We start from the raw sequence: 22,991 nt of genomic DNA, 5'->3' as shown, positions 1-22,991 counted from the left end.
ACTCCTTTTATCTCACCTCCAGGATAATCCTACAAATGCTAAGAAGCATTTCTTCTCAGCCAGGCTACAAGAACAAACTAATTCATACAAGTTTGTAGGCTGATCCATTTTTGAGAGCTGATTCAACTACAGAATAAAACTGTATTGTTAAAAAAATGTCACACCTAGTTTTTAAAATGTAATACTTACACAGCTTCTTGACCTTTAGTAAAGTTCTAAGAAAAACTCCCGGAAAAAAGATAAAGCATTCAGCTTCTCAAGAAAATCTGTTCAACTGAAAAATAAGAGCATGATAGACTGGACTTCCAATGACTTCAGCTGTAGCTACAAAGGGAGTAACCTTCTCCATAAAGCTAAAATGCAACGGAATGATAGACATACTCTATAATCTTTTGCCCTAGTGAATATCAAACATTTATTGAGCTCTTCATTTTCTGTCCTGTAATACATTAATTATATTTGATGAAACTAATCCCATTACTAGTTAGTCAAACTGCAAAGATCTCCTTGCTAATGAAGGCTTTTAGTTTCCCATCTTATACTCTTTGTTAGTTCAAATATATATATATTCTTACTACCACCTTTTCCAGTTGACAGAATAATCCAGTGCCATGATGGACATCTTCCTGACGTTCATTTAAAATGTTCATTTTTTCTTTAATTTTATGATGTCTTTAAGCCAGGAAGTGACACATTTCTCCCGATATTTTGGCAATGTCACCTTTAAACACCACTGACAATAGGCCGTTCAGCTGGGCAGTGTGGTGAAAGCGTTTTCAGTACTACTGCTGCAGATGTTCTAGGATATGTGGTTATCTAGAACGTTGATTTAACCACATGCAAGGCAGAGGCCAAGTCTAACTGGATAGCATCTCTCTAGTTTCAGTTTTGACTAGTGACCCCTTGATTTCAGGAATAGGAAATACTTGTGGAGACAGCAGTGGCAAGAAATGTAAACGTCCTCTCAGACTTTAACAGAAGTATTTACTTCTATGTGTCAACTTCCTTTTGCATTTCCTGTTCGATGCCTTGTGATGGTCTCCACTTAGTTTAACAGCAGTTAACATTCACCATCAGAACTATAAAAATAAGTTAACAGATTTTATACACCCTAGCTTTTTGGTGCAGTTCTTCATGAATTGTCATAGGAACGGATGACTACGGTAAGCAGTGTTCACTGATTCATAGATCTGTAAAACCTAGCCTTGTTTCGGAGATCAGAAATGAACTCTCAGCTTCCAATACTATCACCTCCTCTTGCCAGTGGGATTTAACATGCCACAGAAGCAGGACAGTCACCAGAGGACAGCTGCTTTGTTGTGAGTACCAAAAGGGATGTCTAGTTAGCGTTACAAATCCATCAGGGGTGTTCTTTTCAGGCGCAGGTGTCATCTTACAAAAAGATAACTAAAGGACATTCAGTGAAGAGCAGCAAATCAATAGGTCTGCGTTATCGGATGGAGATGCTAAAGGCTGGCAATTCACAGCAGCAATCACCACCAAGGTGAGATACATTTGCCCATTAACATTCATGTGGCAAAGGTATTTTCTGCTTCAGGACATGCCATTTTTGAAACTCTTTCAGCTTAATAAGCTAAGACACCAGTCATATACTGAGGTCCAAATCAGCAGATACAGGTTCCTCACAAGTGTGGAGAGAAACTGTATGATGTATTAGCATGGGATTTATTTTAATTTTTTTACATCTTCCTTCTTGAACAGTTACTTAAATTTGAACGTTACCTACTCAGAAGTGAATGGAGGTAACTGGGCCGAAATAGGCTGGTGATTCATATGCTGCCTCCCAGGAAGCAGCACACAGTTAATTTTGCTGGAGGAATGTAGAGCTATTTGTGAAGTCAGAGAACGCGTGGTGTTTAGGTTCTGGCACCTATCCTAATAGCAAAAAGATCCGGTTACAGCAAGGACTGCTGAGTGTATTGATTTGGCTTCGTTAGTTGGATAGCCAGCACCCAAAACGTCAGTGCTCAGGGTTCTGCTCACAGCCCAGCTCAACGCGGCACAACACAACCTCACCATTCTGTCGATCGTCAAATGGGATATGCCAACTGCTCACAAATAGCTGCAGAAACAAGCCATGAAGGGTAAGACTAGAATCCCAGATCTCTTGGCTCCTAATTTAAAAGATAGATGAAAAAGCCTTTTCCCTGTCAAATACATTAGAAACATTTACCAGATGCAGGCAAGCAAATAACCGAGCGCCAGGAAACCTGTAGGACGCTTGCTAGGTCTGTGACTGTGCTGTGCTGTGCTGTTGCAGTGCTGAATTTTAAAAATGAATACAGGAATGACTCATGACTTCAAAAGAAATGTGAAGCTTTATTAGTAGACAAAATTAGAGGTGTGAGTCAACTGTTATCATTATGTACTAGGAAATTCTGAAAAGTTTTTAGACAGTATTTCCATGAGATTAAATACTAGCAAAAAAATTATTAATTAACAGGAAATGGATACCATCAGTCATCTACGAGGACCTCTCATCATCCAAAAGGCTTTTTTCTCCTTGACTTAAGCTTATATCATCAAATCCTAGAATCATAGAATGGTTTGGATTGGAAGGAACCTTAAAGATCATCTTGTTCCAACCCCTGCCATGGGGACACCTTCCATCAGACCAGGTTGCTCCCAGCCCCGTCCAACCTGGCCTTGAGCCCTGCCGGGGATGGGGCACCCACAGCTGCTCCAGGCAGCCTGCGCCCGTGCCTCACCACCCTCATGGTGAAGGATTTCTTCCCAATATCTAATCTATATCTCCCCTCTTCCAGCTGAAAGCCATCCCCCCTTGTCCTACTGCTTCAGGCCCTTGTAAGAAGTCCCTCTCCAGCTTTCTGGTCAGCCCCTTTAGGCACTGGCAGGCTGCTATAAGGTCTCCCCAGAGCCTTCCCCAGGCTGAACAACCCCAGCTCCCTCAGCCTGTCTGCACAGCAGAGCTGCTCCAGCCCTCTGAGCATCTCCATGGCCTCCTCTGGAGCCCCTCCAACAGGTCTGTGTCCTTCCCATGTGGGGGGCCCCAGAGCTGCATGCAGTACTGCAGGTGGGGTCTCACCAGAGCGAAGTAGAGGGGGAGAATCACTTCCCTTGACCTGCCGGTAATTAATTAATTTAATTTTTACTAATTAAAGTAAAATTAAAGTAAGACCCACCTACTTTCATGAACAGTTGGGGAGACTGTTATCTGAGGAACTTGCCAGCTGGGGGTGTCAATGGCAAGGATAAAGCAGATATGAAGGACATGACAGGAATGGTTTATTATTTTATATTTTGAAAGTCACAATCTTAAGTCTGGTTAAAAAAAAAAATTATGAAAAATCTTAAACTGCCTATCAACAGAAGGTCATCCCTGATTGCAACTTCTCATTTTTTCTCACTTTATCTTAGCAACTGGCACTCTTCCAGGCCATCATAATTAATATTTCATACTGTTTGGAAGCAGAGTAGTTAAGCCCTTGAAAGCAGTACTGATGCAAATGTAGTATATATTTGAGACGTTTCAAGTCAGAACTGAAGTTACATCAAGAGGAAGGACAAAATGGTTCAAATTTTTTTTAGAAAGATAGGGCTCACATTGGGTGATAATGATGTATCACCAGACATCCACAAGAATGCACATTAGAATGTAACTATTAGTCTTTTGTACCAGATACATACAGAGACAAGAGTACTTCCACATCCAAAGACACAGGAACTAAATATTTGCTTAGTCTGGTTTTGTATACAGTTATTAGGATCTCAATAATTGGTGGTCAACAACCCCACTTAGAAAATGAAGACTCAACCTGGGAAAATGCCTGAAAACAGAACACAAAGCAAGAAAAAGAACTGTAATTTTCTACCAACAAAATATTACAGACTCAGTAATAAGAACATTAGGTCTCTTGCGTGAGGATGTTACAGTTGCTACTGTCTAAAAAAAACCACAAACAACCCCCCCCAAAAAAAATCCAAGAACTTGCTTCAAAAGTTTGCTTACTAAAGCAAAGATTTAAAAACACATCCTTATGGTGTGGATGAAATATTTTTTCGATATATGAAAGTTTTCTACATCCCTAGCCTCTCCTAAAAGAATTTGAGATGGCCTCTGCCATCTCCATAGCCTCTAACTACTTCTCATCTTACTGTGTTCTTCAAGCCTTATATTTTTGACTAGGTGTATTTTAGTACCAGCATTCTTGCTACATTATTAAATTCCTAAGAGAGATAGTTTCATCAAGCAATGTAGTATCCAGTCTAATGAGACTTCTTAGATAAAAGTCAACCTTTGACATTACATTTAAGGGATATGGCTGATGGAAAATTATCTCTGTAGAGAAACAGAATGAAATAAGTTCTTATTATTTGCAACCAGCAAATGTTGTTCGGGAGGATTCCCATACTAAGTCAGAAATGAAAACAGCATAAATTATTATTTTATTATAGGTCTAGTGACAAAAAGTCTTCCCTGTTAACAATGTCGCTTGGAAATGGAGAAATAACCAAGGACTGCTCAAGAAATGGTAAAACCCCAAAGTTCTACAGCTAATTTCCACCATCTCTGTTTTCACTGAATAATTTCTCACCTTATTCACATAGATTTTTTGCTCTTTAATTTTTTATTTCTTAGTAGGTACAAACTCTGTTACCCAATTTAAAGGAAAAAAACACCTTTTCAGAACACACTGCAGAAAATCTCCAGTTTTCTTGGACTGCTCAAAGTACAGCACCTTTAGAGCGAACTCTAGCTATTGTTTGCAAATGAACAATTGAAAACTTACAGAAAACACTGCTAAAAGAGACTACAGAAACAGGATTTTGAACCAACCAGGCAGAACCTGAACTGTGATAGAACTGACCTGATCACTGCAGGCAACTTACAGTCACAAGCACTGAAGAGCAAGAGTGGATGGGGAATACGTAGCAAGTCTAGAAAAGCTGCAGTGAAAAAGGCAATTCCTACAGGATGTTATAGAAGAAACTCTTATCTTCTCTCATTCCCAGTTTGCAGGGTTAATAAATCAGTGTCAGGAATGAATTATTACTGACAATGTTATTTCCTTCTTCCTTTTTTTTTTTTTTATTCTGGGTTTACACTTAACAAAATGTTATTTTAATGACAGAGTTTTATTACTTTTTTAAAAAATAATGACTGATTTTTAATCCAAGCTGAATCTAGATCCCCAAATCTAATACTCTGGGGTCTTAGCAGCTTATCACCACAATACCCACTTCCTGCTCTAAGAAATTTCTTGTGTCTAATGAGCCCTGATTCCATGGAAGAAGTCAAGTTTGTCAAACCCACAGGATGCCTACCTGCTAATGGGTACACAGAGGTCTACAATAGGAAAACCTTATGATCTGTGCGTTGCTGGAGAGATGTTAACTTTAGTGAGTTACATACGCTGCTCCTTCCCCACTCAAGTCTAAACTAAGTCCAATCTCAAAACTGGTTTCAGTGTATGAGGAAACTGACCTTTCTTCAAAAGCAGAATGATTTAAATTATTACTTGCACCATCAACTTGGTATGAGTAGTGTTCAAGTAGGTAAAGCAAAAAATATCCTCTCTTAATTAGAGGAAAGCTACCTTAATGCATCTGTCCTTCACTGTAGTCCTAAATATCTAGATACTCATGCAATTTCAGGGTTGCTATAGCAACATAAGGCCTTCAAATAGATAATGACGTACGGTCTGAAGTCATTTCCAGACCTCATTGATGTCAGCCTCTCTGCTTCTGGCAACCCCTCCCTAAGCTAACCAGCCTTCTTAGTCACTTCTGTGTTTAGCAACATGACTTGGACTATATACTTCTTCCCTGGTTTCAGCATAAATTAGACCTCTCTTTAACGAGACTTATGGTCAACACTGCTCTCTTTGAATACATTTGTACCCAACTCCAAACGAAGGTGGATATCTTATGTTTAGGAAACAAGCTTAGCAGCTGATGGACTCTACAAGCTGGAATGAAACACTAAGTTTGAGGGATTTAACGACAACAGCGCAAAATGTCATCACTGAGATCTGCTTAACTGCAGAGTAAGAACTTACCACACTATAACGTATCCACAAACCTATTAGCTGTGCAATAAGGAGGGTGCAAGCTGGAGGGATCAAGCAGCTGCACGCTGATGCAGTGTATTGCTGGGCTGCCCGGTTCGTAACTCTGAGGTACGGATCTGGTGTGTTTCACAGACAGTGAATTAAAATTGAAAAGGGCTTCGTATATAAAGTCTTTGACTGGCCTTATGGAGATGATGAACTAGTTGAATAACTAAGATCTCACTGTACTTAGTTTTGGAAACACTGATGAGGAAAATCAGGCAATGTTTATGAAGGTTATAAAATCAGTAATTCTGAGCATTTTACAATGCAGTGACTTCAAAAAAGTGTTTTCTTTTGCTTGTCTCCGATTAAACAAGATCACAGATCTTTGCTAAACATTCTCATTTGTGTGCCTATGGAAATTGCACACTAATAAGCATTTTGGTCCTGTCTGTCCTAGTCTCACTAAAACTGCTTGGGCAAGTCAAGGACTGTGGGTGGGGGGGGGGGGCAGGTGTTTGTTGTTTTGGGTGTTTTTTTTTAAAAAAATAGTTTATTCTGTTGTTTGGGTAAATGTTATTTTTTCTCTTACTGAGTTCCTTAGTGAATGTAATTTGTAAATATCATTACACACTCAGCAGTTCTTAAAAAAGCATATAAAATTTAGCTATCATGGAGAAAAAAGTGTAAACATTGCAAATGAAGTTTTGCAACACTTTTATTTATTCTTGTTCTAGCGCTAACTGTCCATATTGTCTTGCTGAAAGGATTCATTAGAATTCTTCAATATCCCGATACAGTATCCCTTACACCAAAAGACTAATAAAGCTTTTAGTGGTCACTATGAATAATATTTCCTACCGCACTTCTACATGTTTTTACTTTAAAAGCTAAAAAATTTGTATTTCTTAGTACCCTTTTCCTTAAGTAAGCTTATAATCAAAGGCTAATCTATAGAACAATTTGTTCTGTATAATTTTCTATCTCACCACATGTCCCTTTTCAAAACTGGTTATATTTTAATTCCCTATGTAGTTCTTAGTATATGGGTTCTGTTTGAACCTTTCGTTCACTTGCCAAATATTTTGCTTTCCATCTTCCAGAAAGAAAGCATAACAAACATTCAAAAAATTACAATAATTCTTGCAAGAAATACAGCTAGCACTAAGCAAAGATTAATTATTTCATCCTCTCTCCCTGTGGGTGCTGCATGTGTATAAATGTCATATTCTAGCACAGAAGCAGGAAATTAACCTGTGTTTAAATTGCAGCTATTCCCTGTACAATAACCTGCTCTACTCAATCTAATAAGCAAGGATTTTAAAAACACGATTCAATCATTTTGATTATTTAAACAGATCTCCTAAAGTCAGATAATTCAGATTTTGTGTTGTCTTTTTTTGGGTTCTATCTTGCGTTTAAAAAAACGATGGAATTTCTTGCATCTTTCTATAATTGGAATGGTGGAAATTCATTAATTTATGACAGGAGGCTAGGCAAAATGTTTTCCTTGCCTATTCTTCTGAACATCTTTCCACTGACTACATTATTTCCATTCTCAGTAAGCACTGTGAAAACAAAGATGGATTAAAGTTAGGTAAGAAGTGGTTTGAAGGATTCTCTCGCACTGAAAGCTGAAGACCAGTGTTTAATACATCCAGTTAAAATGTCACAAATGTACTATGGTGAGGAGTTGCTTTCTATTGAACTTGCCAAATTTGTATGGTGAAACTGTTTCCTCGTGTTATTTTGGCAGAAAAAGGCCAAACAATTATTGTCATTTTGAAAAATCTGAAATGACAGAAAGTTATTTTCTTCCTTAATAAAATATTGTTTAACAGAAAGGCGTATCTTGGAAACTTTGCTGTGTCATGGCCTGACTTAGGCTCACTTGCCTAACTAGCATAGTTAAGGATCAATGTAACTAGATGCAGTCTTAAGTAAGATCTCCCCATTTTCTCTGGACTGGCATTCAACTGTTTGCAGACACAGGGAGAAACTGATGACTTAAATCTTCTCAGGCTATCATTTGTATTTCATATTTTTTATCTAACTGCTCCATCCTGTGTGGCAAAAAAGACAGATTTTATTAATTATCAGACAAAATATGTAACTGACTTCCAACAAGAACAAGATCCAATTGTCTACCAGAGCCTTTTTAACATCAAGAGTCTGTATGAAATTCGGAAGTCCTCGGAACGCACCTTAATCAAAACCAGAAGCTGCAGTCCTAAGAATCTGGAAACAGGGAATAGAAGTATGGCAACAAAAGGGGCAATTCTGGACATACAGAACGCATTCCAGCAGCTCTGCAGTTGCTGTTTCTGCCCCAAGTTTACTTTGGCTTTTGAATCTGATGTGGTACACAAAATTAGATATGTACCCAGGGATCAGGACAGGGGGTGACACAGTCACAGGTATTTCTTCAGTAGCAGTCTTTACCTTGTGCCTGCAATGAAAGAAGGGTGACACCTGGCAAAAATACTTAATTTGTGGTGGCACTGTTCACTACTTGAAAGTGACCTGAAACCATCTTAGTTGGTGAGCTGTTACCTGCAAGTTACTGACTTTATTCTTTCTATGGCTGGCAGCCAAATGCCGCTCAGGATGCCAACTCAGAACGTTCCCCATAGGACTGAAAGAAAATCCTTCACCATGCTCTGCCTCCTGTTCCCTGCCTGCCTTCAGAGATACTGTCTGTGGGCCATCCTTAAATCCAGAAGATCTGCAATGGGGAAATGAATAGTGGTTTTCCCAAGCACAGAATTTTCTTAACTTATAGTTTCAGTGGTCTACATGAACTTAAATGATGCCTTTGGGATTTGAGTAATTTTAACAGTGCATCAGGATTTGAGCAATTTTAACAGTGTTTCAGTACTTGTTGATGCTAGCGTATTACTTGAGGATTAGCTCTTTAAGTATTTCTACATATGAATAACCAAGAACATGTTTGCCTGCTGTTGCCAACTTCAGTAGTTCATTATGGCAAGAAACCCACTATCAAATCCAAACGCTTGGTCCAACACCTGTCATGAAGGACATCTGTCATAAAAATATTATTTTGCAAAAGAAAATATAACCAGGGTCTGTTTATATATGATGCTGATGGTTGCTTGGAGAGAAAATGAAAGAGAATGAATTAATAAAAATCTGCCTCACTTTGAACTGTTATATTATCAAGATTCTTATCCAGGTGAACTGCACTGTAGGAGAAAGAAGACTTTTTTAAAAGGCTGTGTTGGCTGAAAAACTGCAAGTAAAAAGGAGATGGGAGATCAGTGCAACATGGAAGCAAATGTGGCACTGAGGAGCGTGGAGGTTGCTGCCCTGCACTCTACAAGCTGGGAAGTCACCATCTGGCAGAGACAGTACTTGAAGCTCGCAAGTGACTGCAGGTAGCAACAAGTGGAAAAGCACCTGTGACCTGTGTGACCCGTCCTATGACAGAGGGTCACACAGCATGCAAGACAAGCAATAAAAGTAGTATAAAAATATGTGCTGAACTTGACACACTCTGAACTGATTCAGGATCTGGACACAATAGCCAGGTAATGGAGCCAGGCCAGGGGGAGAGGGAGGAGGGGAGGGTGGATTCACAGAGCAAGCAGGTAACTGCTGGCAACGTGGTTCCCTGATCCCAAGAGGAGAGAAGAGAGCCTTTCCTCTTTCCCTGTCACACGTGCAAAAGCTAACAGACCTGCGGATAAAGTAACCGTCTCCGTCATGGTAATTTTCTTCACAGGGTAGATCCTAGTTGCCACAGGTTGTAAGATGAAGCAGAACCTCAGACAGCGGCTCCTATTATGCTGTCCTCAGACAGCAGAACCTATTTGGGCTGTGCAAGTTCACTTCCGATTCCCAATGAACTCCTCCGGCTAGGCACAGCGAGCACGCAGACCGCGAGGCCAGAGCTGCGCGTGGGGACAGGCAATGCTCTCTCCTTGTGCACCACTGAAACTTGTCGGTTCTTTGTGCTGTGGGAAGACAAACCCTTTGCTCCCAAGCTGTGAGGCAGGCTGCACAACTAGCAGCACAAACCCTGTCTCGTACGTTCACCAGCTGGTATGTCAGCAGTGAGTAAGCTGTCAAGAGTGTTTGTGTGTACATCTACAACCCATCCAATGACCTACATGAGAGAGAAGCGTCACAGTGAGCAATGAAAGGGCTCTGCACGTTTCAGCTAGTCCGTCTCCTGTCTGCACAGTCCCTGGAGGAGTAACTCCGCGGCTGCCGTGGCTTTTCCTCCTCTGCAGAAACAGCCTGAGAGCTGCCCACCTCCGCCCGCACCCCCTCCGGCGAGTTGCCACGGCAGCCCCGCACCTCCCAGCCGGCGGGCCCAGAAGGCGGGAAGCGCGGGCCGGAACGGTCCTCCCCGCTGCCGGCCAGAGCTGCTGCAGTGCCTCGCCGCACGGCCCGCGCTCGGGTGCTCCCCACCGCCTGGACGCGCTGGACACAGTCCCGTCCCTGTGCGGGAGACGGGCTGCGCGCGCGGGACCAGCGCCCCCCGCCGCCCGAGCTCCTCGGCGGGTCGCGGGGCCGGCCGCTCTCCCGCCGGGACCCCCCCGGCGCCCCCCCACGGCCGGGCCCGCCGCCAATCACGGCGCGGCCCCGCCCCGCGGCCCGCCGGCCGCCTGTTGTTGTTGGGGCTCCCGGCAGCCGCCGGGGGCGGGTGACCAATCGGGCGGCGCCGCCGCCGCGTCAGTTACATTAGCGGCAGGAGCGGGCTGGGGGCGCAGGCAGCGCGCGCTGCTCCGTTTCTCCCTCGGGCGGGGCGGGGGGGGGGGGGGGGGGGCGCGGGGCGGGGGGCTGGCGCGCGCGCGGCCGGGCTCCGCCGTTCCGGCAGCGGACCATGGCGGCGGCGGCCGCTCGGCGGCCCTGGGCCCTGCTGTGCCTGGCGGCGGCCGCGCTGCTCTGCCCCGGAGCGGCCGGTGAGTGCACGCGTGTCCGGGGGAAGGAGCGAGGGGAGGGGAGCGGGTGAGGTGGCGCCTGGGGCGGGGGGAGCGGGGCGGCGGGGGTCCGCGGGTCCCCGTCGGTTCCTTTCAACAACATGGCGGAGGGGCCGGCTGGGGCGGAGTCGCCTTCCTCCCCACACCCCCCCGCCGGCCGGGCCCGGCGGCGCTCGGGGCCGCTCGTCCCTTTGTTGGCCGAGGGCAGCGGCGGGGGCGGGGGCGGGGCCGCCCCCCCCCCCGGCCTCGCCCCCTCAGAGCGGCGGGGGCTCCCAGGGCCCGCCGGCTGCGGCCCTGCCTTTCCTGCGCGGGTGCCCGCGGAGGCGGCGGGGCAGCCTGGGGTGTGTCTGCCGGCCCCGTCGCGCCAGCCCCGCGCCGCCGTGCCCCGCGGCCTGCCCCCGGCGCGGCGGGCAGCGCGGACGCGCCGAGCGGCGGGGGCCGGGCCGGGCGGCGAGTTCCGAGGGCGGCGGGCGCCTCGGTGCCGCGACGGCGGCCCTGAGGGCTGAGGCCGGGGGGTTGCGGCTGCCGGCAGCAGAGCTGTGCGCTGCGCACCGGACCGAGCAGGAGTAGGAGCTTTGGTGGGTACCGCACCACAGAGCGGCTTTCGTCCGCCAGCCGGCCGTGCCCGTGCTGTCCCGTGGGAGAGAGGTGTCGGAGCTGTGCTGTAGCGGAGCTAATGCGTGAAACTGGGGTTCTTAATTCCCGAAAGCAAGGAATGGGTATTTTCCCATTAAAAAGAAGCCCGTTTCGTTCTTTAGTTTGTGGTTTGGGCTGTATGTCCTAATGAGGTATACAGGTGTTACAGACACCCTACTCCTAATGGATTTAGGTTTCAGTTTTATCTGTAGTAAGTTAGATCGTGATGACAGACACACAAAATTTGCATTTTATAATTGGCCGGCTTCCTAAATTCTGTAGGTGGATTGTATATTGCTTTGGGTTTTAAAAAGGAAGTAGAGACGCACCAGGGTTTTCATCTTCAGTTACAGATGTAAGATATCCCTCAATCTGGATTTCTACCATGCTGTTCATAATTCAGTCTGAGATGGTACTCGTGCTCTAAAGAAAACATGGCTTAAAAGAAAATGCGACTTGCTATACCAAAGTGCTGTGTTAATTGCTTGTTTTATTGTTGAAGAACATGGAGAATCTTTGATGTGGCAACAGTGAAATAAGCTTAAGTTACCCATTGTGGTTCTTGTGTTCTTGAGAAGGTACAGCAGGCTTTAATAATTCAAAGCTTTTGGATGTGACACATCCTATTTAGGTGTTGAATAAAATTTTACCTTGATTTGAGTTTTGAACTTTTCCTTTTTAATGCCTGCCTGTGATCAATCAACAGTTTTCACTTAATCTCAGTCATGAAATTAAGGTCTAAAAGCTTTATGTGAAAACAAGGCAATAGATTTCTGTACAGAAGCTTAAGGATGGAAGTGGTGGTATGCTACCATTTTGGTGTTTTTTATTGGAATAGGGGGCATTCAGGGTTCCTGATGCTTCACTTGTAGACAGGCCTTGGTGCTGGTAAAGGGGGTTAGTTTATCTGAATGTTGTGGTCTGAGTTTGGACAAAGTACAAGGTATGATATCACTCCTGTTACTTAGTATTCTTATCATGGTTTGACAAAATTCTGATGCTGCTGTTCTGCAATATAATAGTGTTACTGCATGAATTAATTGTCTAGTGATATGGTTTGTATAGTGATTAGGCATGTAATGTATCACAGCAGCTAGTTGAACAGTAGAACAGCCCAAATTTGTAAAGTCAAAGTCTGAACTTGAACTTTTTTTTTTCCTTCCTATAGTCTTCGGTCTTTCCAGAATTCTGGGCGTTAGCACAATTGCTGCTAATCGCAAATAAAGATGGAAATCTGATTTGTATGCTGAAATGAATTTAGAAGTACAAATGGAGATCTTTATTCTTTCTGTTTTCATAGCGTTAGTAAAATTACAGTCTAGGCTTTTAATTTTTACTTTCTTTTGTCTTTCTAAAGCATACTCTTCCGTGAAAGATACATTAAAAAATTGTTTCTGGTATCTTGCTGGAAGAGGCATGAATATATCTGTGAGTAGCTTTATGGATGACATGCAAAAAAACCCTGATGATGCTAAATGGCACCTGCACTGTGGAGAATATAATAATGCTTTTTTGTAGCTGGGATTTTTCCACGAGGCTTTATCAGTACTTGCAAGCTGAGGATAGTGCCGTAATAAAGCATTTATCAGTTTTCTTGGGTGCATCACTTCGGTTGCCAAAACCTGCTGTTTTCAATGGAAGCTTTCCTTAAAGAGATGGATGAAATGCATGTGATAGTTGTCCTGAAAACTTGATATCCAGTGCTGCTACTTTACAACAGTGAACTTAATTAGTGCCTTTGTGAAAGGAATGAGTGAGTGATGGTCATGAAGTATCATGGTTAAGGGGGGGGGGGGGGAGTACCCATGTCCCAGGTGTTGTAAGACCTAAACATTTTTGCATCTTGAGCCACAAGAATTCAGAGATGAGTCAGGTATATTGTTGAGGGGATTGTCTGAGTAAGAGACTAGGAATCTGACAACATTGTTATGTATTACGCTGCTTTTGCTACTGACAAGTTTTATTGGTTAGGGAAAAAATTACCAGTAACCACTACAGCCTTCTTACTCATCTCCCTAAAATCTGTTACTGTCTTTTGCACATTATAGCCATGCTCCTTTATCCCTTGAAACTCTAAATCTTGTAGAACCAACAGTCCTGATTGTTCTGTTGAAGTTCTACTTCTTTCAAAAGTTGAATTTTCCACAGAAGAGTTACATTGTCACAAGAGAAGGATCTGGAGTTTCTTCTTCAGCATAATGCTGCTCTTGGAGGCCTGAGACTACTTGTTTTTTTGTTTGTGGTTTTTTTGTTTTTTTTTTTTTTTTAACAAAGACAATTGTTCATTACTCAAATGAGTTGTGGGTTTGGAGGTTTAGAGTACCTAGTAAGTTTTAACTGCTGTAATACCCTTTGTTAGCATCCTTTGAAAGACAGTATTTCAACATACGACTTCCAACCAAAAATTCTTTGGCTGAAGCTGGTGCTTTATGCTAAACTGTCTGGTTGCAGTAGTTCTGCAGGATGTTAGCAAGTACTATACAGTAATTCATAGTTCTGTGCGATTCTAAAAATAAAGTCTTTGTACAATTTTCTTCAGAAAGACGAGACAAAAAAGACTGTTTCAATAGGTACCTAATGGTACAGACTTCTAGAAGTTAAGTCGATAGGCTATTCTTAATTTTCTATTTGTTTTATATATGGTATTAATATCTGAACTCCTGGGAACCAGTTTATTAAGTTTTGTCAGGCTGTGTAGTTTCAGTGTCTCATTTGCTGCCAGCTTGCTCTACCCTCACTGTGGGCTTTCCAGGCTGCAACACCTGTGGAAGAGAGGCTTTTTAAAGGGAAGACAAAACTGTCAAACAGAGTCTGAGCCTGAGAAATTACACAAGTAATTGTATTCAACACAAGAGGTTAATCTAATACAGAATCAGATTGGGGTAAAAGTAGCATGCTGTTGATGACTTCTGTGACATGGTGTGTGTCATAATGCACGCATGCACATGCCTTCCCTGCATCATCTCATTGTTTTCTGTTACAGTAGTCACTCACATAAAGCAGGAATGATTACGTAGAATGGTCATGGCACAGTGAGGAAATGCAGTAGAGAGGGCACTAAACTACTGTGGGGACCCAATTTAATTTGTTTTTGGCTTTGTCAGCAGTTGTCTATATAACCTCCAGTGCATTCATTTAGCTGTCTGTACTTTCATTTCTCAAGCCTCTTATCACTTAGACATGAGTTTTCATTAGTGGGTAGTGGAGCTTCATGCTAGTGGTTCCATCCAAATACTATTTTAATAATTTTTCTTATTAGAAAAAAGTTTTGTGCCATGGAAAACATGGACTAAGACTTTCCTCCTTTTTGAGTTTAGTAGTTTTGAAGGAACTTTTTGTGCTAGTAGTTGTAAAGGGTGCTTTTCAAAGGTATTGAAGTACATCACACCTGAAGGATACAACTGGCTGTGGAAGGCTAGCTTAAATCACAGTTGTCATTCTCCAGTTGCGTGTTGTTATCAACCCATTTCAGAAATGTGTGTGTGTTCATTCAAGGGAACTTGAAGACCTGACTGGTTTCTGTCCTGTTCCAAAATTACTGTAATGCTGCTCTGAGAAGAAAATAGACTACCTGGAGAGAAAGCGAAAGTTTGTATCTCCAAGAGGACAACAGTCATAACTTTTCTAAGATCAGTTGTTAGTGAAAACACTTCCTTATAGGAATGAAGTGATTTAACTACAATTGGTCATTGACATCTGATGTTTAATCTACAGCATGTTCATAGAGTCATAGTCTTTCATCTTTTACATATAGGTGACTGGAGAGTGAGACGTGAGCGAGGTTATTTCTATTCCATTTCCTTTCCTGCTGGTATAGTTTGCTGAAGATGCTGAATTAGTTTTCCCGTTAGTAAAATACAGAAGTTCTACTGTTAGGCACTGGAGCTGGAAGGTCTGAAGAACTGTAGGTGGTGAGAGTAGGGAGGAGCCTGAAGCACTTCTGTGTTTTTTCTTTTTTTGAGAGCCCTCACTAGAGGGCAGCAAAGCGCTGTGTTCCTGGGGCGGTGGCGGCGCGGCCGGTCAGGCGTTGTTCTGTGCTTTCAAGGGAGGGGGGAGCCGCCTCCGAAGGAAGCTGAGCTGCGTGTCATGTACTGTGCCTGGGCAAGAGCCTAGAAGATAGTGGCATCAGGTGGGAACAGAAGTATAAAATGTATCAAATTGCATTCCTTGGCAATTCTATAGCAAAAGAAGTGGGAACAAAATGAATGAGGAATATAAGAGACCAAATACTTGAGTCCTAGTGGTATCAGTGTGTCTCTACAACCTCACAAGATGAGGAACGTGGATAAGTGTAACAATGTCAAACCAAACCTCACATTATTTTAAGTAACTTGGCCTCTGTGCAGTGACTCGATGTAAATACATCTTACTGAATATCTGTTGCTTACTCTAGGCATTCGGGTGCATATGCAGTTATGATGAGCCAAGAGTATTCCTTAACTAGAAAAAAACCCAACAGATTAACAAGCAGGCCTTTATCTTGTTTGCTTCAAGTTGAAAGAAATAACAATGTGTTAATATTTTTAGGAGATTTTTAATGGGTTAAAAAATAGTTTAAGTGTGAATTGCCAAAGGCACACCACCAGGAAAATAACTGTTAAATTGTGCTCATAGTTAAACCCTGAATAATAAGACTTTCTTTACTTCTTTGATGGGGAGTGTGTGGGAAATTGCATCTTCAAAAAGGGGTGCTTAGAAAGAAGCTTTACCCTACTGTGTGCCAGTTCTCATTTTGTATCCCTTCTAATTACTTTTTTTCAATGATCTTCATACTAAATAACTTTGCAATCCCATTTGTGTTTCTTTCTGCCTTTCTCTGACTGGTCTGTGGGCTGGTGACTCTCTGAAACATGGGTTATCTTTCTGTAGCAGGTCCTAAGAAATTTGTTATATCTTTTCTGTAACAGTAGGCTGTGATTGGCAGTAATTTGTTTTGATTCAAAATCTTGGAGGAAAGGTGTTTTCAGACATAGGAGTACAGCTTGGAGTCAAGACTTTGAGATGGAATACATATTTGAGATCAGATTGCTGTTAAATCCATGATATCCAGTGATAGAGAGGGGTGGAAATCTGAGGCAATTCAGGTGGCTATCTTAAACTCTTAAATTTAAAGTGAAACATCTAATTTCAGATTTTGGGGCATCTTTTGCTTCGCCACCTATTAATCCTCATGCCTTTGGTGTAAGAATTTTGTATTTTGTTTATGGCTCAGTTAATTTTTGTGTTTTGTGCATGAATGTTTAAAACTTCAAAATTTGTCTAAATTTACATATTTTAGAACTTGTCAACATGCATACAAAAAGATTATGCTAGCTTTTGCTCTTGATGTGAAAAGTGGAGTTGGAGCATATTGATCTTTATTGTTGCTGCTGCACTGTTTTCTGTCTGGCTTTGCTCCTGTAAATGCAGAAAAGAATGGAGAAAGAAATTTATAGTAGCAGTGTGTCTTCTCCAAGAACTCTTGCAATGTTAAAAATTAAACCTGATCATCTTAGACATGGTTAGTCTGTCATTCCTGCTTCCCTCCCTATGCCCCCTCCTTTACTAGTGCAATTGAAAGCTTTAGTAAACCAGCAACGTGAGTAATGTAAGGCAGTGTTTTCCTGTGGCTTCATAAACAAGTCAACCATATTCTGCTGGTGTGAAAGCTTATGTTCTGAGGCTGCTCAGGATTTGTTTCTTAATGTGGATTAAGCTTTAATATGCCCTTTCCTCACTTCAAAATTGAAGCCATCATTAATATGTAAAGCATTAATCTTGGGTAGCCAGCAGCCTCCTATTTGTTACTTACTAAAGCTATACCCGTTGTTATTGTGAAAAAATTGACATTATTTGTATTCACTTTGAAAATAGCAGAATTGTATGCTATAGAGGATACAGTGTTACGAAGTCTGGATCTTTAGTATTAGGAACTGTCATGGAATGTCTTTACCTAGAGGAGTATGTAGGATTGCAGCCTTTCTCCTAATATATGATTGTATAAGGAGAGAAGACCGGCTTTAAATTTGACTCTTTCATCTGCTCATGCCTTTTTTTTCTAACTAAAAAGCCTTGTAATGTTCTTTAATGTGACAGTTCTGTGTTTATGTAACCAGACAGATTATAGGCCTCCTAGTGTTTTGAACTTTTATTTTAGTCATTCAAGTCTTCTCAACTCAGAACGTGTACCAATACTAACAGTAATGGTTTTTCTTGACACAGCATTACAGTGTTACTGCCATCTATGTACAAAAGACAACTTTACCTGTGTGACAGATGGGCTATGTTTTGCCTCAGTAACACGAACTGCAGACAAAGTAATACGCAACAGTATGTGTATAGCAGAAATCGACCTGATTCCCCGAGACAGGCCATTTGTTTGTGCCCCCTCCTCCAGAGAAGGAGTTGCTACTTCGGCTCATTGCTGTGACAGAGACCACTGCAATAAAATCGAACTTCCAGTTCCAACACCAGGTAAGGGGGTTTGGCATATTTTTATATAATTTTTAAACAGAAAAGTCTGTAAGAATGCAAGTTTCAGTTTTGAAATCGTAAGTGAATTTGAAGACCTAAAGTACACCTTAGATTCTGGAAATAAAATTTCAAAACATTTGGAAAAAGAAATTTAATCTTCTGGATAGGTATGTTAGGGCCGGTTTTGAGACTTATGTACATGTTAAATGGAAACTGAGTATGCACATAGTTGCTTTTGTCCTTTGTAATATTTAAATTGTTGAAAAAGTTACTGGGCAGAAGGTTTAACAAATACATTGAAATAACTCGAAGATCACTGTGAAATATAATAAGCTTAGTTGCATAAAAAGAAATAAAGTTTTACCCTTTTCTTCTATTTTTACTGTCAGGCCCTACTCCAGGAAAACCAGCTTCTAATCTAGGACCTGTGGAACTGGCTGCTGTCATTGCTGGACCTGTCTGCTTTGTCTGCATTTCACTAATGTTGATTCTATATCTTTGTCATAATCGTACTGTAATCCATCATCGTGTGCCAAGTGAAGAAGATCCCTCACTGGATCGCCCCTTTATATCAGAAGGAACTACTTTGAAGGATTTAATTTATGATATGACAACTTCAGGCTCTGGGTCAGGTAATGTCGTGCTTCTAGTAGTAATTACTCTGTGTTTAGGAGCCTTGTAAGGCTTTTTTTTTTTTATATCGTCAAATCTACTTAAGCTTAAAAGCTACTTCCATGTAGATTCATTCTATATCAGTGAACATCCAATATATGTAAATAAGTGAAATAAAAGAAACATTGAGTTGCTGCTCCTGTTTCTCATAATTCTGAGAGTATGGTTTGATATGCAGGGAATATCAGTCAGCTGTAGTAAATGTTTTGTTTTCTCTATTAGTAAGGCTCAGTCATCTTACCTTTTTGTCCTGCGCAGCATATCTAAATTACCATCTTCTGTGGTTGAGAACTAGTGAAACATTTTTCTTTAGCTTTAAACTGAAAATTCATTTATATCTGTAGCTGTTTGTATATGAAGAATATTCTGAATTCTGAGTTAATGTTCTAGCCAGTTCTCTCATTACAGAAAATGTTTTTTTCTGTTGCAAACAGCTATTTCTGTGTGTATAGAATGGGTGGAGTATGCAGAACATGTCTGAAGAATTTCTGTCCCTTGATTTTGTGAATTCTTGTTTTAACTCTGACTTTAACAGGTGTTGCTCTGGGAAGATGAGGCCGTAGTCTCTCATTGCATAGTCTCTGCTATTGTAATCCTGACATAGTGCTTACAGGATTGTGGTGGTCTGTGTTGCATAAATATGGTTTAATAGAGTTGATGGGGTTGATGTCAGGTACATCGGTGTATAAATTCATCTCCGCTCTATGTTAAGGAGCGAGACATCAGATTGTGTTATGCAGTATCTTATCAGCTTTTTACTATGTAAGAAGGCTAAAAAACTTAATACTGAAAATTATTCCTACTACTTGCAAATATACGTGGTGAAACATCCATGCCCTTTCAGAGTATTTTCTGCAAAGAAACACTGGTGTTTAATTGTCAGTTGCTGAATTCTCTTTTGATTTTCTAGAATTGAAAAAATGTAAAACAACAAAACCCAAGAATCTAAGTTGTGCTTCTTTCCCAAGGGCTTTAACTGTTAAAACTCGTTAAGAGTCCATTGCTCTGTCAGGTAAAATCGATGTAGCTTGCTGAACCTGTTTAGAATACAGGTCAAAATAAGTCATCTTCAGTCATACCCTCACTGAAGAAGGTGAGGCTGCATTGAGTGTAGGCAGTTAAATTTCACTTGAGAGAGTTTTTTGCGTATCCAAGTAAGTTTTGATCATGGTGGGCTAAGTTACTCTGTGGTTAGAACTGGAGCTGTGGTAGTTTGTTTATCTCGGCTTTCTCATTTACTAACAGCAATAACTAAAATAGTGGAAGTGGTTAATTTAATTTCCAGTATATTAGGCTAGAACTTGATAAATGCTGATGCTGAACTTACTTTTCCAATTATGTCCTTTCTAGGGGGGGTGTACAGAAGTAAGAGACTTGGTAAACCTATGTGAAAGGTTTACATTTCTTGGAATGTAGGAAGCTACTGAAAAGAAATTCTAATTTTAAAAAAGTTAACCCTTAAAAGAGCAGCTGTATGTTCTATGTGTAACTAGTCATCTGTAATGTAATAGCTGCTGTCACTTCAGTAAACCCAGAAAAGAAAGCCTTTAAAGGTTTCCCTTGAAACTGTGTTTAGTCATACTTTAAGAAAGCAAAACCAAAACCCACCAAAAAAACTACTGTCTGGTTGATGGTTCCCTTCTGACTTCTGTGGATAATCAGAGCGCTTATAATACTTTCTGCATGGCTGCTTTCCCATGCTGCTGCAGAGAAGTCAGACCTATGATAATGTTAATTGAGACTTCATTGTCAGTTGGTTCTTCATTATCCTCTGGCATTCCTGGTGGTCCTTCTGAGCCGTCCTTCATGTTAGAAAACTCTGGAAGTACTCCTTCAAAATAAGCTCTTGAAAAGCAGGGAATCCTGGTTAGAAGAAACTTAGAATCCTTCTTCCAAAGCAGATGGTTAGAAACTACTGACTCTTCCCTTGCCTATTTGGAAATTACACTTTAAGTAAAAGCGGTGTGCTGGGGAATTACTTAGTTTTCAGACCTTCAGGACACTCAAGCTGGTCTATATGCTCCCAGAGTGCCTGACCTACTATAGTATTTGAGTATTGACTGCTGATGGCTGCATCAGGAAGAGCAACAAATACAGATGAATTTTCCATACCCCTAAGGAAAGCTTTCCATTAACTTGTTTTTTTGCTTAAATGACAAAGTCTTGTTCCCTGTAAAACAAGACTGGATGATTCCTTTAAAGTGATCTTTTAACTTCAGCTGCAGTGAGTTCCATGTTGTTCAGCTCTTTGAGAGAAGTATTAGCTGCCTGTAGTGTTCTGTGCTTCTGTTTTATTATGGTAGTGGGATAGGAGGTGCTTCAAGTACTTATACACTACCAACAGTACAGAAAATATTTGCAGTGACTTGTTTCACTCTTGTCTCAAAACTAGTCAATGACTACATAAATTCATGGTGCCCTAGCACTTGAACTGATAATTTTCTTGTCCTGAAATGTGCCTGCAGCAATTGAATGTCATTTAAATGTGCATTTTAATCCAGACTTTGGTGCAGCACATTTAAAATTGAGAAGACTGTACGTTTATGGAATAACCTGGGGGTGGGAAACAGGGTCACTACTGAAAGGAGAAACATCAGAGCTGCTAGTTAAAGTAGTGCTTAATCCTGTTAGAAACTGAGAAGTATGCAGTTGGGGTGAGAAGCACAGTTAAGGAAGCATTTCGTTTGTAAATGCTCTGCTCTTAAATTCATGCTGACGGACCAAAAAAGCTTGTAGTCAAATAAAAAGGATTCTACCAGTTTTGTATTGCAGCATTCTCTGAAGAGAAGCATATAAAACTGAGAACTTACCAAAACTCTAAAAAATGAGCTTCCTAATCAGATCAAAAAGGAAGTAGGATTCACTTTCTGCGATGGTGAAGAGTAAGCTGCTATTAATTATTCAGTCTTCTGTTAGTATTGCCATCTTGTTCCATGACTAACAAGACCTGGAACTGCAGGCTTGATGAAAGAAATTGATTAAACATCTAAAATAGATCCTTCTGCTTCAGCTTCTAAGAGAAGGATGTCCAAGTCACTTGGAGCTGAGAATGATTTTCAGATCGTGATGCAAACTCTCAAATGTCAACTGCAAGTTGTATAGATAGATTCTGTTGCCCAGCTGTTACTTTTACTCTCCAACCCATGAAGGACATTTAGTTGCAAGGAAGTAGGAAGAATTACCTAAAACAAGGGGACAGGCTTTGGTTATTATCGGTAAGTGACTTCAAGCTGGAAGGTGAGTGTTTAGAAATCCAGTGGGTCACAAAAATCAATGTGAAGTTGAGTCAGTTGAAGTGAACACGAGGCTGCTTATCTGTGGTTCATAGAATATCGAAGGGAGTGAGATTTTTAGTTTTGTGGGGTTGGCCTTTTTTATTAATCCTCAAAGGAAGTCTTCTGGGCAGAGACTTAAGAACAAGAACAGTGTTCTGGCAGCTGCTCTTGTTGGCTGCCTTTAGTGCTTTAGAACTTAATTTCCCAGTTATCCAAATTGGGTACAAACTTCTTATGCATTGGATGGTCATTGGCCCAAACTAATTGGGTACAGTTAAGGTAAGAAAAAGAACTCTTTTGTTAAATTCTTAGAAGGCTTGAGGATACTTTGTTGTGATGTACGAAGGTGATGGTGAAGGCCTCAAGTATAAATTGGATGACCATGGCTGAATACAAGATGCCAAATGTTATGAACTGCTGTTGAACCCGACATGGGCTTGAATTTTCTCATCCTCCTGACTAACAAACTGACTGTCATCTATCTTCATGCACAGTTAGAAGAAGCTGTACTCAAAGATCTTGAAGTACAGTTGTGTCCAACATGTATGTCAAAGGCTGATACAGTAGCTGTCTCCAGTGAGTTTCTGCTCAGGCAGTCTGGTTTACAGTGAAACAGTTGCTCAAGTTCCTGGCAATAAAGAACTGTTTCCTTTATAGCAAAAAGAGGAGACTGCTCCATTGCAACAGAAAGTCTGTAAGGAATTCTTGTGGATGCAGGATAAACGTGGATTCCAATCTTCTGGTTTTGTTTAGCAGCAGTAGTAAGAGAAAGCACAGTTGCAAGAAACGGAAGCAAGTTGAATCTTGTGACTTGCAGAAATAAGTATGGGAGCAAGGTGACTAGATCAGGTAGCAGGGGTTTTATTGTGCTGTGATGTTAATGTGATGATTGGGGGGTTGTAATGTGAAATTGAAGTGCTCCATGACTGGAAAATCAGAGCTTAGTATTTGTTTAGAGGTTAGCTGATATCCTT

General features: G+C 41.4%; 1 protein-coding gene and 1 long non-coding RNA gene across 2 annotated transcripts in view; both read left to right on the top strand.

Annotated features, from left to right (window-relative positions):
* Window positions 1-1,045: 1,045 nt before the first annotated feature.
* Window positions 1,046-9,531, top strand: LOC129784231 (uncharacterized). The gene is made up of 2 exons (XR_008746696.1): window positions 1,046-1,319; window positions 4,438-9,531. It is a non-coding gene; the product is annotated as an uncharacterized LOC129784231 (long non-coding RNA).
* A 1,279-nt stretch (window positions 9,532-10,810) lies between these two features.
* The window catches only part of TGFBR1 (transforming growth factor beta receptor 1), a 36,667-nt gene continuing 24,486 nt past the window's right edge, over window positions 10,811-22,991 (top strand). Inside the window, exons 1-3 of the mRNA XM_055799394.1 lie at window positions 10,811-10,963; window positions 17,819-18,070; window positions 18,460-18,702. Of these exons, the coding sequence (XP_055655369.1) occupies window positions 10,885-10,963; window positions 17,819-18,070; window positions 18,460-18,702 (574 nt within the window). The 5' untranslated portion in view covers window positions 10,811-10,884. The remainder of the gene's footprint in view (window positions 10,964-17,818; window positions 18,071-18,459; window positions 18,703-22,991) is intronic.

This window comes from Falco peregrinus, chromosome 3 (genome assembly GCF_023634155.1).
Source record: "Falco peregrinus isolate bFalPer1 chromosome 3, bFalPer1.pri, whole genome shotgun sequence".
In the NCBI taxonomy this organism is placed as follows: domain Eukaryota; kingdom Metazoa; phylum Chordata; class Aves; order Falconiformes; family Falconidae; genus Falco; species Falco peregrinus.
The sequence above is the reverse complement of the archived record's forward strand: the minus strand, read 5'-3'. Positions and strand labels throughout refer to the sequence as shown.